The sequence below is a fragment of the Nasonia vitripennis genome, chromosome 2 (genome assembly GCF_009193385.2).
Source record: "Nasonia vitripennis strain AsymCx chromosome 2, Nvit_psr_1.1, whole genome shotgun sequence".
In the NCBI taxonomy this organism is placed as follows: Eukaryota; Metazoa; Arthropoda; class Insecta; order Hymenoptera; family Pteromalidae; genus Nasonia; species Nasonia vitripennis.
The window spans coordinates 31,522,761-31,536,623 of NC_045758.1; the positions used below are offsets into that span (position 1 = coordinate 31,522,761).

Genomic DNA, 13,863 nt, shown 5'->3' on the forward strand with positions numbered 1-13,863 from the left:
TGGAGTGCCTTTGAATTCGAATTCAAACCTCGTTGAAAATACTTCGAGTCTTAAAATGGCATTTCGCTTTATATCTGACAATACAGATAATACCGAAAGCAACGTTTCCCTTCGCTATTCAGAGACGTATTTCTCTTTTCCATATATACAGGTTATATTATTTCCATTTTTAATAAGCTTAGCAATTATTGATGCTTTTCATCGGACACGAATATATTAAAAATACCGAATGTAAAGAGCGGAGAAGTGCCGCACAAGGTCGGGTATAAAGAAATGCGTTCCGTGATCGAACATGCACTGCGGAGTCGCTTTATATACAAATTCTGCCGTGCGAATTTCTCGTATACCCGTCGTAAATGCGATATTCTCTATTCTGCGTTTTGTTCTACTCTTAAAGATTTTCTTGTGCAATATATTGTAGATTATTCGTAACCCTTTTCGTCTGACATTCGGTGTAAAAAGCGCGACGTGCACTTGTGGGACGAGCTACTTTCGAACTAAAAAAGAACAGAACTCACAGCTTCGGTGGAAAATGAAGGTTCTGATTGTTTTCGCTATCTGCACCCTACTCGCCAGTACTTACGTAGCGACTCTCGACGTTTACGACGACCCGGTTTACGGCCTCAGTAAGTAATTTGGTGGACAAATTTTAGTGGGCCATAAATTTGTCGCTAAAATCCTAAATGTTTCGTACGATTCCAAGTAATAACTTTTAACGATACACCTCTATTATCCATTGCTAAAATCGTTATAAAAAGAGATTACTCGAATATCATGGGTTGACCGGCTACGTTTATATCAGGTCAACTCGAATTTCACCCAGTGATTTCATCGCCGAACTCCATCACGCTCTACTATGCATTCCCACTACTCCTATACACTTACTTCTACACGTGCGAGCTTGCGATCGTAAGTTGGCCCGCCGTAAACTGCATCAAGAACACTTGCCTTAAGCTCGAGAAAATAGAGCGCGCAAACAGTACGTAGTTGGCATCCCCCTCCTCCCTCCTTTTTTCTTCGATTTCAAAGTCAAACTCCGACAAAAAGTTTCACACACACACACACACACAAAAACACATAAAACAGCAGTTTTATTTTATACCGGCGCGCGAAACTTTGTCCGCGCGTTATATTCCCCCTGCAAGCTCGCGGTCGAATAGCCGCGTAGATCAACGATTAAATTTACCCCGAGATCTCTTTCTTCATTTCCGCTGTACACACGTACGTCCCGGCTTGGGAATAAACAGTGCCTGATAAAACACCCACTTCGTTTCCGACAAACATCCGCATTCGATCGATGCAGTAGTAGTACGTAGCGAGCGAAGCTCTCTTTTTCTCTAGATTCATCGACAGTCCCTGCGCGTATCCTTTCGTCAAACTCTCGAGAGACGACCGCAAATTAACGGCTTGAATATTTCAGAGGAGCTTAAAAGATGCAGTTGGCCTGAATATAGGCCGAGAGGTTTTTCTGAAGAAGGAGGGAGGGACGCAGCTACTCTCTCGTTGTCTGTTTGGTCAGCCCTAGAGAGGAATAACCGTTTTTCTTCGTCTATAGTGTTCTCATTTACTGTGGGTACAAAAGAGCAAGAGCAACAAAAGGCAGTTTCGGAATTGGTGCCGCACTTCTATGTATTTACAATTTTCTTAGATAGCGTTGGAGGAAACGTAAAAGCGCACATGTGCCACCTATGATTAATCGAATTTTCACTAATAACAAAAAAAGAGACAATTTTCCACAAATAAACTCGAGCTTCCTCTCTCTCTCTCTCTCTCTACACTCGTATACAAACGATCAAACTCTCTCACCTCCACTACTTAATATTTACGAGTGTATCCACTTGCGGAGCAGGAAAAACCACCAGTCATCCATTAAAAGATGGAGAAGCTTCTTTCTCCGAGTCACCTCGTCTCGGCTGCTCATCTGAACAAATAATAAAGAAACGTCGAGTGACCGCTCATTTTTCCTCTCGTAAAACGCACAGGTATTACGGGAAGACTTACACCAGGTGATGAAGAGTGATTCGGTGATTAATGCCCCGACGAGATGATTAAGCGCGACTCGACGGCAGGAGCCGCAATTAGTTTGCGTTTATGCTAATTGTTATTAATTCGACGTGCGCCACTGCGCTCGATTCGTTACAACGTATATATATACCCTGCGCGCGAAGAGGGACTTCGTCTGCAGTTGATGCAAAGTATTTACGCTCGCTTGTTCTCCGATAAAATACGAAGTTTACTATTTGCATATGCCGCACCGAATAGTATGTACAACTCGCGCAGCGAATTATATTATCGACAGAGGTTCAACTGGCGGAATCGAATCATCGCTTCGGTTCGGAGTTAACGGAAAGCGCAGCTCTCCGACCTCTGACCACGCGCGTGACTATCCCCGTTCGAAAAGCGAATTTCGCGTGAACAATCAAAGAAACGCTGACTAGCTAATTCCCATTTCTCGGAGTGAATTCGAAATATTTGTCGAAACTGCAGAGAAAAAATAAGCGAAGCCAATATAAAAGACACGCCTGCGTTATTGCCAGCGAGATGTTTCCGGCGACGACGACGCGTGGGACTGTGACTCTGAATAATAAAAGCGAATTTCCCCGCGAGGCAGCGACAAGAAGGAATGATCTTATTGGTCGTAGCTTTTCACCGAAGAGAGCAGTTAGCCGACGGCGAAATAAAGCGAGCATAGATATAAGAGCGTAGCGCGAAAATGTTTTAACGAAAAAATACCGCTTATTATACGTGATCTCGCTGAGGATTATTTAACAAAGAAACGTCGCCCGCGAGAGAAAGGTGTACACGCTGTATTATTCAATTTCGCAATTTCCCGCGCTTAATTTTGAATTTATGAAGAAAAAAAAAAAGAACGACAGCAGCGCACCTTTTATTCCTCCGTATACACACGTCGCGGTAACTGAAAAGATAAGCGCTTTTTTTCGACTCCCTGAATATTACATGCGCGGGTTACATAGGCGAGGCTGGGACTACACAACGGTCAGTTGTACCGGCTCGAGCTACAAATGCCGGCAGCAGATCTGCCGCTGCTTCTTTTCTTAATCTACGCCGTCCGTCTACGCGAGCGACGATTTCGTTAGCCATTCCCTTTACTTTTACATCCGCCCTGTGTGTCCCGAGCGATAAACGCACACCCTTTGTCGTAAAAATTGAGCTTTCCATTTCGTTCTTGCAGAGAAAGGGAGCAGCAGCCTCCAGTTTTCGCAGCGAACCGTCAGCTCCACCTCCGTAAAAGTGTTACCCCAAAGAGCAGCCAGTAGCAGCAGCAGCAGCAGCAGCAGCAGGATGAGGCGCCAGTCGTTCTCGTCGAGTCTGTCGTCCGGCAGCGGCGGAGCGGGCGAGCCGCTGATCGTCGTCGAGGAGAGCACCCTCGGCGAGGAGGAAGCCGAACGCCGACGCAACGAGTCACCGCCGCGCTGCCTCGACCCGGACTCGCCCTCGCTCAATCCGTACCTCCTCTCGCCGTGGCGCGAGGCGCGCAAGCACTCCCTGCCCACGCCCCAGTGCACCTCCGGCATCACCGCTTCTCAGGTGGGTATTCCATTCATTTCCCGGATTTTGCCGAAAGCAGGCATTTACGTGGCTTACGGGGAACATTTACCAATCTGTGAATGACTGACGTGTCAGGTGTATTGAGTTCTGGGCAAGTAGGCGAAATCGGGATAGCGATTCGTAATAAAGCAAAAGTGCTCGCTAAAATGTTCATCCCCGCAGCAACGTTATATACTTCATTTCAGGACCGTCTAACGAATTTCGCTCAACAGCACGCGGGTTTATCGCTCGAGTAAAGTTATAGAGCCGACATAAAAGCGCGAACAACTTATATAGAACGTGTCCCGCGCTCGCGGTTAAACTTTTCGAGCTCTTTCCCCCTTGAGATATTAATTTATCCGCGGATTCCGGGAAACGCTTTCGAGCATAAATGCATCGTGCAAGTTCCTTAAAGCGTTTGAAAAAAAGAAATTGAAAAGTCGCGGCCAAGTTCGAGCTCAAAGGCCGTTTGATTAAGGGGACGCGTAATTCTCGAACGACAAGTATCTAGTAGTCCGACGCAATTCGTCCCCGATGGCGCGGCGCTTTAAGTGCTGCTTTAAAGGTCGCTTTTAATTTCAAACTCGAGAGAAGAGAGATCAAGAATTTGGCAAACTGGTTCCCTTCGACTTTTCCCGCCACCGCGGAGCTTTCAGGCTGTGAATTAAAGTAAAAAAAAAAACTCTCCCACCGGTCGCTAACCCCGCGGCACACTCGCAGCTCGTGCAATCGATGCGATCGAAAGTAGCGTGACTCGCGGTATACACAGACTAACACACGCTCTCTCCGTCCGCAGGTGCGCCGGCTGAGCGAGCGGGGCGGCGAGGGCTCGGGACCGTCGCCGCGCGAGGCCGCCTTCCTCGCGACGCTGTCGCAGTCGACGCCACCGCAGCCTGGCGGCAGGAGGCACTCGGTCGTGACGATCTCCCGGGTACCGCCGACCCTCTTCGGCAGGAACAGGCGCGAGTCCATCGCCGCCTTTCCCATGGGCGGCGCCACCAGGATACTCGGCTCGAGGAGGGAATCGGCCTCGGGACTCGCCTCGGGACCGCCGAGCAACAGCGGCAGCACCCACAACCTCCAGCTCGACATCATGGACGACATCGCCGAGATCAAGGCTGCCAGGAAGGTAATTTTATATATCGATCTCTTTTGCGTATACTGCGCGAGGGCTACATTGTACACTGCGACGAGCCTGATAACGCGGCCGCGGTCGATGAGTGTACGACTATATCGCTTGGCGCAGGTCCGACTAAAAATGTGGAAGACCCCGTCGCACGAGCGCGTCTGCGAGGTCCAGCCCCTGGAGGGCAACGGCTCGGGGACCCAGCGCTACACCCAGTACCAGCAGCGTCGCTACTCCGACTTCGCGCTCACGACGATCCCGTCCCTGCCGACTCCCGGTGGAGCCGCCTCGACGCGTCGTCGAGCCTCGGAGATGCCGCCGCGTCCACCCCTGATCACCGGCCCACCGCCACCCGTACCCCCGAGGTCCGGACTGTCCGGACTGTCCGGAGCGCCACAGCAGTCGGGGATCGTCTGCACGAACACGGACCTCATCTCGATACTCAGCTCGCTCACCTCGTCCGCCACGGAGATTAACAGGTGCGGCGCCGAGGACGAGAAGGACCTCAAGCAGGCCAAGACGATCGAGCAGAAGAGGAACAGGTGAGTTGCGTTAAACGAATTATTCATATTCTCGAATTCTCGCCGCGGTAGCTTCTCTTTCGGCTCATGCTGCCAATTGCTGCAGTCTGTTAACGATGATTTTGTCGATAACAGTTGCCGGACCACTGCCCCAACTGACAGAGCCACAGAGGAGTAACATGACTCGATATAGAGCCCGTACACGCAGCACTAGAGAGAAGCCACCTTGTCTTAGATATTAAGGATAATAGCAGATATATAAGCATTAGCATCGCAAGTTAGACGATCCCGCTTTCATTGTAAAACCGCAGGCTGAAGAGCAGCCGGTCGAACAGCTTCGACGTGTCGATACTCCACGGCTGCGGGGACGGCAAGCAGGCGAGCACCGCAGCGCTGCTCAGGGGCCTGAGCCAGGCGAACAACGCGTCGGTGATGTCGCCCTCCTCGTGGTTCGTCAAGCGGCACCAGCCGATGGCCAAGAAGCAGAGGAGCGTCGAGTCGCCCTCGGTCACGCTCAGCTTCAAGTTCGAAAAGTCGAGGATGGTCAAGGCGGTCAAGGACAGCCTCGCCAAGACCTCGCCGACCAAGGACGAGCTCGCGGGGGTTAGGCACAAGGTCGTCTGGGACGACACCAGCGGTACCAAAGTCGACGCGCAGGTACGTCTCCGAGAAATCCACGCACGATTGCCGCTAATTCATCATTCGTGCTCAGGTGTCCAAGACGCGACAACTAGAGCTAACACGTATACCCTGCACTGCTGCAACGACAATGAGATCGAAAAACGCTCACGCACGTAATTGCAAAAGTTTTCTCGTTAAGCAAACGCTGCGCCGTAAGTTTTCCCTTCTTCCCGCTAAAGTTCGCGGAGCGCATACGGCTTGAAAAATCCATATTCCGCGCTTCTTATCGCTGGTTCCTCTAGAAACGGTACTGCCGAGAGAGTTGCGAGAAGAAATGACAACATCGTCGAAGGGGGGGGGGGGGGGGAAACCCAGTGGTGAAACGGGATTGTGCTTCAAATCACAAGGAGTTTTCGCTTCCGCAGGAAAAAAAGTGATTTCCCATAAGGCATTTTGCCGGATAGCGGAATAGATTCAGCCAAAGAAACGCATATTGTCGATCGGGTCCCCGTATTCACACGCGTTTATTATAAATCACACGTTTGCAGGTCCTGGGCAACGCCATCGAGGAGTTCCTGCGCAGCGGCGTCACCGGCGAGTCCAGCGAGGCCTCGGAAAGCTCGAGCAACAAATCGGCGATATCTCCATCGGGAAAGCCTCTGCGCGGCAGCATCTCAGCTGGGCCCGCCGGTAAAGTGGCGGCCTGGTTTACCGGTGGCAACGCCTCAAGCGCCGGCAGCGCCACCTCGGGAACCGGTAACGCCGGCAAAGAGGACGAGCAGACCGATTCCTGCGAGCCTTCGATCTGCTCGTCACTCAAAGATCTGTTCGTCAAGTGAAAGCCGTGGGATGTCGTCAGGGCGTAAACGGTTATTCGCTTTAATTGAATCTTGCGTTATATATTATATAATACGTGACGGAGATTTGCGAGAGAGGGAGAGAGAGAGAGAGAGAGAGAGATCGTCTTTGTATACTCTATTCTTTGGTTTTCTCGTCGGAGGGCAATATATAGAATATACATGGGTGTTTGCCTTCGCTATATAAAATGCTTGCTGATATCGCAGGGGCGAGCGAACGTTAATATATAATTAAGTTTTATACAGAGATACTGAGCCAAAAAGTCAAGCACTCGACTATACACTATTTAAACACTCGCCGATCGAAGAGACACGAGCCGATTGCTCAGGGCACTGCAATGGAGATTCGATGGAACTGCGGATGAATTATGCTTTGCTTCCATATGTATATTTTTAGTTCTTTTTGACCGACAAAAATATGACAACGTGTTTTTCGTTATGGTAGGCCGTACCGTATATTTCTGTGATTCAAACAAATACGCACATGAAATCGTTTCGTCGAATCTCGACTTGCTAATCCCACTATGTATACTCGAGCGAGAAAATACGCAACAGTGTCGCGCGGAAAAAAAAGAGTCAAGGTGAGATAGTAAGGTTGTAATCGTGTATAAATCAAATCTCTATTGCAAAGCGTGTATATGTGAGCAAACAAAAAAAAACTGTAAATCGCCTAGAACCTCGAGACGGTGAGACCCGCTCCAATAGTGATAAATTATTTTTTGTAGCGTAAAGAAAACTCAGATGACTTAACGAGAAAAAACAAGATAAAAAAATAATAATAACGACGAGAGATATAACAAGAAGCATGTTTGCAGAGAAAAATATAAGTGTAAAGGAATTCTATGAGGTGCAGCGTAATAAGCCAGGATATAACGGAATAAACTCAGAGAAAACAGGAACGAAAAAAAAAAACGATTATATAATCTGCCTTCGCTGGTCGAAGGGGGATATCCGCGCATAATTCCAATAAATATCTAACAATAATAAAGCAGCAGGTAACTTGTGTAATATAACTATATCATAATCAAATTTATAAATGTTGCGAATAATGATTCGATGGTTCGGAGAAAATTTTACCCCCTGTTTCCCGGTACCTCAATACATACCAAAAATTATACAATATACCAGCCCCATTATACCATGACCCGCGACGTTTGTATATGTAATATTGACTTATAATAATTATATGTTGACAATTTTATTAAGAAATAATTCTGTAATTCGCGTGAGCGTTTATCAAGAGGCGCTTATCGAGCTCCATATAGTGTGTAATTATTATCATCATATACTTGTATGATCCGACGGTGCATATAACGGTGCGGCGGTTCCAAATTTCATTTTTAAAACAGTTGTGCTGATCGCAAGGATCAAAGTCGTCGTTGCGTGTGTATTGTGTATAAGAAATTGTAGAAAGCGCGCTTTTTTCAAGAGAAATGTGTCTAGTCTAGCGTGTCCTCGATATAAATTTTAGCTGTATACAAGTTCCTTTGTTAATTAATTTTAAGTATACATACATGATATATTACGTTTATTTATTTATTTCCCGCTTTTCGAGGTATCAAATTTATGTGCGTTCTATAGTCTCTTCGTTCAAATCTCGGTATCATATACCGACGAATAGGCATCTACATGTTCGACTTAGTTCAGCGACATAGAACGATGTAAAATGTAATTCTTCTCGATGGAAGTTGGAAAAACAAAAATAAAAATTACGGACCACCTTTATGAATGTATAGACAATCGTTAGTAAGAGAAGAAAAAATGCAGAAAAGTGCAGTAATCGTTACACACTATATATCGTTTAAGCGAGTGTAGTTATCGGCGTATATACAGCATCAGAAGCGAAGATTGCGTGTGTGTATGTATATATTAAGAAAACTTCCTCGCGCAGCCTCGGATGCACAAAAAGTTAATAATAACTCTTTAGTTTTTGCCTTGCGGATATAACTCCGGTTTACGCCTCGTCGAGCCGTTCGAAACTTTTAATAACGATCAGCTGAAACTTCGCTCGTTAATCATCGCACGCATATAATTAATCGGAAAACAATAGCCCACGATATTTTCTCTTGAAATTACATAAACTTGACGCATCGGAGGCTCGCGATGAAAAGAAGAGAAAAAGAAGCGAGCGCGCAATGAGCTCGTCGCGATGCAAAACTGTAAATAAATTTGACACTGAATCGCTTTGAATGTTCCTCTCGGCGCTATGGCCACCGATTGACAAACGGATAATCGCCCGATTGCGTAATAATCGCAGATTTCCGCATCGTTGCAGCGCATCAGAGCTGCTATACACGCATACATACGCGAGAGAGCACGTCGTTTCACGTTTCGCCTACTCGGGCGATTGGAATTCCTCGAATCGAACGCACGAGAACGAGAGATCGAAAGAAAAACGGAAATTGAAAACGGCGCTTATACACGCGTCCGTCGAAATTGAATCTTTTTGAGAAAAAGTAATTTGCTCCAGTGCAGCGCTGCGACGATTGGAGGAAGTTAAGAGCATTGGAGAGAAAGTGAGAGAAAAACGCAATCAGCAATATAATTATACCAGATAAGGTGGGAGAGAGAGAGAGAGAGAGAGAGAGAGAGAGAGAGAGAGCGAAGGTTTTTTTACGCGAAACCCTTCACATCTCGATTATTGATTTTGAAAATTGCGCTCGGCGCTTTTACTGCGCGCCGGCTTGACATACATAATATATTTGCTTTGTCGCCTTGAACAATTTTACAAGGATAATATATACCGAGAGCTGCGGCATCGATGCTAATATTTGGTGATCGATTATACTTAGAGAGGAGAGAAAATATTTTCCGGTGTATGCAGTGCTGGTATTTCAGATAAAAATCGTGTTATGCCGAGTTTTTAAATTTTTCCGCTATAACGCTGTCGTGTATATAAAGCTTCTAATACGGTTTCGTTTGTATAACAGAATGTTAAAGTGAAATTTCGACGATTTTGAAAATCAAAATAGTCTATGATTACGACGATGGAGTTGTTTCGTTTATTCCTCGAGTATTACGTACGATAATATATAAAAAGCGTCAATCAAACTATGCTTATATAACATTGAAAAGTCACCAAATTTTCACATCTTTGCGCGCTACTTGCGTGATTTTAACTCATTATATAAGTGGCACGCGTCGCCGGACGGTGCGGTTTAGCTGCATATTCTAAAATCGAATAGTTGTATCGCGCGAAGGTGCACAGGACGGCATTACGACGACGTACACCTATCACGAATCGTAGAGATATCGATGTTATCGCTAGATCCGACTCATCTGTATTAAGTAACATTAAAAAAAGTACAGAAGAATTACCAAATGTTGCCCAAAATAAATCTTGAATGTTGGAAGCAAGCGTCTTTTATTTATCATCCCCCGCGTAAGTCCTAGTAAGTCAGACGGTGGTTTTTGAAAACAACTTTATTTCGTAGAAATTGATACTAACATTGATCGTTACCGCCACACTCTTCGCCTATACGCATATCCGCAGAAACCGAGAAGAGTGCGACGCAACGTATCGAAAACAAGTTATGAAAAAAATGCACTATTTAGGACATACAGAGTAAAGAAAATCGATACACCGGAAATGGATAGTATATAAGCTTCTCTGTCTCTCATAAATGCTGCTTCGGATATAGATTCTGTGCTCGTTCACGCCGTACATGTGCATTATGTGCTTTTTCGCGTCTCCTCCGCTCAAAGCTCCAGAAGGAGAGTCGCGTATCGTATATGCATATAGATATACTCGTGGATACAGTGCTCATAACGTTTGAGCTCGGGGCTAAATCAGGAAAGAAGGTCAACGAATAAGTCGACGCAATGTCATGAGATCCCAAGCGAGAGGCGAGGCGGATATGATGACGAGGATGAATCCACTGGCTGCGTTCTCACACTCGAGCTTTCCGGCTTGATATGACTCTGTGCGCGTCCTTTTTACGACTTGATCTCGCCGCAGTCCTGCACCACGATCTTCTTGGATGTCTTGCCACTCTGCGAGCCCATTGCCTCCAGCTTGAATTAGAATGAAAATGCTGATTAGATCGGACGCTGTATCAAATTGCTGCAATTCGAGACTATTTTAGATTCGCTCGACTGCCGCCGCCGTGTGCGCGCTGCGTATGCGGTCGCGGTTGAGGGTAATGTCGAAACTTTGGCTGCTCGTATAGGAACGATTTTTATTGCACGACTTCGAGAAAAAAATCGATGTAATGAGTACGGCAGTTTCTTACAACGATTTTTAAAAATCACGACTGTGTACTGCGAGCGATGTAATTAACGCCCGGAAGCAGTCTATACTATCCGAAATAATGATCGCAATAGCGCAGACCGGCCGGCTATCGAATTACACGTACAGAGAGTATGTAACGCGTGCGCGGCGTCGCGTCTATTTTCGTAGCGGCTGCGGCGACTGCAGCTGCAAAAAATTCTCGCAGGGGACGATATCGTTTTAAACGCGTCAATTCCGACTTGCTGCACAACTGTCGTACAGTTTTTGAGTTTCTCACCTTCCTAACGACCTCCATGCCCTCGACGACCTTTCCAAAGACCACGTGCTTGCCGTCCAGCCAATTGGTCTTGACGCAGGTGATGAAGAACTGCGAGCCGTTGGTGTTGGGCCCAGCGTTGGCCATCGACAGAATACCGGGCTCGGTATGCTTCAGCTGGAAGTTCTCGTCCTCGAACTTGGTGCCGTAGATGGACTTGCCTCCGGTGCCGTTGTGGTTCGTGAAGTCGCCTCCCTGGCACATGAAGTTCGGGATGACCCGGTGGAAGCTGCTGCCCTTGTAGCCGAAGCCCTTGTCGCCGGTGCACAAGGCCCGGAAGTTCTCCGCCGTCTTCGGAGCCACGTCGGTGCGGAGCTGAAAATCGGTTCAGGAATCAACCTTGAGATTCGTGGGCTATATATCGCGAGGACGTATGCTATAGCTCGGGAAGCAATTACATTACGCTCGATGCAGGCGGGAATCGATATATTGGGAATAAGCGATGATGAGATAAGGGACATCCTCTATTTTCCTTGGCTGAGACACGTGTGTGAGGCCGAAGCGCGCACATAAGATAATTAAATCGTCGGACACATCGACGACACGTTACACGTATACGTGTAACAATGGCAAAGAATTTTAACGAGTCAAGATTAGCCGGAGTAATGGTACTTGACCTCCTTCAGTGCAGTTTAAAGAAGGAAATAGCATTTTGAGGACAGGGTCAGCTGCTGCTGCTGCTGCTGCTGCTGCTGCTACTGCTGCACAAAGGCCCACACTACTGTTATTCTCACACCTGCATTCAAGACCCAATCGAGTTTCATAAAACTGTCTAGTTCCTCTTCAATAATAGAGAGAGAGAGAGAGAGAAACTGGCACACGTGTGTCTCGGAGGCATAAAGAGTATGTAAAGACTGTACAGTATATTCGTGAAATATAATATACGAGTCGCGGACTTTGATGATACGCCACAACACCCACTTAAAATAATTGCCGAGTCTGTGAGAAAATATATGGACATGCAATGTCCTGATTGGATACGTTTTTCCGTGTATACGGTACACAGCCTATAAAATATTCCTGAGATGTTGCGAGATCTGATGACAGAATTTTATATTCCGTTTCTAAAACCTGCAATCACATGTGTGGGCAAAGTTTTTAACAAGCGCAAGTTTGCAAGCTCGCGCTCTGATTAGAAAGTAATTATGTAAAGAACGTTTCAAAGCTCAACACCACCTTGGGCTGATCGAATCCAGTGATTAGCGTAATAATCAAAACTTTCGTTGGTAAGTCGAAGGGAGGATTATTCACAATCGAGAAATACGTGATTATTTATTTAAATTAACAAATCGGAGCGTTTTAGAAAATGCGCGCTGCGAAGCTCTAATGAATTATAAATAACCTCGCGCATCTTTAACGCGATATTTCAACAAAAGGAGTAGGTACAAACTCGAAACTTTCGCTCCAGATTGCCTACTCCACTTCGCGAACAAAGCGCTTCCCTCGAGAGCGAAAAGCTTCTGCTTGCGAGGAGAGGAAAAAGTGCGCGAAACCGAAATTCAAAAAATCTGCGCGCAAACGGCACCGGAAGTCGCCCCTCGGCGAAAGCCGGAGATAAGCGCAACCGAAGAGAGATCATAACCTACATCTCGAAAATACGCGGTAAACTACCGTGTACGCGGTATAAATCGAAAACGAAAATAAAAAATTATATGTGAGAAGAAAACCAACCTCCATGACAATGCGACCGACGGGCTTGTTGTCAGCCGTCATGTCGAAGAAGACACGAGGTAGGCCCATCTTCTCGGCTGCTTGGGCAAAGGTCCTGATCGAACTCGCGAACAAGCTACCGCTGTTACTCGTCCGGGCAGCGGCTGCCGAGTGTGCAGCCTGTAGATTCGCTCGGCTGAAGGTCGAATCAATTGTCAGCCGCCGGCAGATCGATGCCAACGCCATTTTTCACCAACGAGCTGTATAGTCGCGTGTATAGACACTGCGCGCACTCGCACACTCTAGATACACTTGTTTCTCTCTCTCTCTCACTCTCTCTCGTCTCGTTCTTCCTCCTGTTCTGACTGACGCGTGCGTGTACGGGAAAACTCGTGTTCTTGTTTTTCTTTGAGCGATGAGGGTAGCAGGGGGTGTATTTTTGGTAGAACAGAGGTACACCGAGTGCCGACGACGATTAGCACGTGTTTCGCCGCTGCTGATGGAGTATAGTAGGGGGAGAGATCGGGGTGTTACGTAAATACGAGAGTTCCGTTCGGAGGGAGATCGGGATTGGTCGAGAGTCGGGAGATACACGGCCTATCGGGACGGAGGATCGATTAGAGCCGCGAAAGTTTGAAGTGAGGATTTTTGTTGAACGTTTAGGGGGTGATATTGGATATGTTAATCGACCTGTGTAATGTAATGAACCTGTGCGTGAAGGGTTATATACAATTATGAATCGCACAAGTGTCACGACTCTATTTCTCATTCAAAACGAGTAAACGACAAAGCCCCCATGAATAGACCAACAACTAGTAACTAGCGAGATCCGCCACCAATGAGATAGTTCCAATTTTGACCGCCTAATGGGATATTGTGTGTATTCCGTGGCGCTACTTGTGGCCTTAACAAGGCGTTTTTTAAGAACCTCAGTATCTTCTGACATTCCAAGTTCTACGGATACAGAACAACTAACACGAGTATGTAAACTC

The 13,863-nt window shown here is 46.8% G+C and overlaps 2 protein-coding genes across 7 annotated transcripts in view; one reads left to right on the forward strand and one right to left on the reverse strand.

Annotated features, from left to right (window-relative positions):
* The window catches only part of LOC100121612, a 59,675-nt gene extending 49,648 nt beyond the window's left edge, over positions 1-10,027 (forward strand). For all 5 annotated transcript variants that reach the window (XM_008206728.4, XM_031924534.2, XM_016982209.3 and 2 more), the window contains 5 exons: positions 3,194-3,549; positions 4,346-4,678; positions 4,796-5,217; positions 5,508-5,853; positions 6,366-10,027. In XM_008206728.4, the coding sequence (XP_008204950.1) occupies positions 3,304-3,549; positions 4,346-4,678; positions 4,796-5,217; positions 5,508-5,853; positions 6,366-6,656 (1,638 nt within the window). In that variant the 5' untranslated portion in view covers positions 3,194-3,303 and the 3' untranslated portion in view covers positions 6,657-10,027. The remainder of the gene's footprint in view (positions 1-3,193; positions 3,550-4,345; positions 4,679-4,795; positions 5,218-5,507; positions 5,854-6,365) is intronic.
* Positions 10,028-10,078: 51 nt separating this feature from the next.
* On the reverse strand, positions 10,079-13,839 carry LOC100121594 (peptidyl-prolyl cis-trans isomerase). Of its 2 annotated transcripts, none has more exons than XM_001605153.6 (3): positions 12,893-13,839; positions 11,183-11,536; positions 10,079-10,688 (listed from the first exon to the last, which is right to left on the reverse strand). In XM_001605153.6, exons 1-3 carry the CDS (start codon positions 13,115-13,117, stop codon positions 10,611-10,613), a joined length of 657 nt encoding a protein of 218 aa, XP_001605203.1. In that variant the 5' UTR covers positions 13,118-13,839; the 3' UTR covers positions 10,079-10,610. The 2 variants fall into 2 exon arrangements, with proteins under 2 accessions (XP_001605203.1, XP_031780396.1); XM_031924536.2 differs by lacking the exon at positions 12,893-13,839 and adding an exon at positions 11,620-12,840 and having other exon boundaries at positions 10,080-10,688.
* Positions 13,840-13,863: the final 24 nt, after the last annotated feature.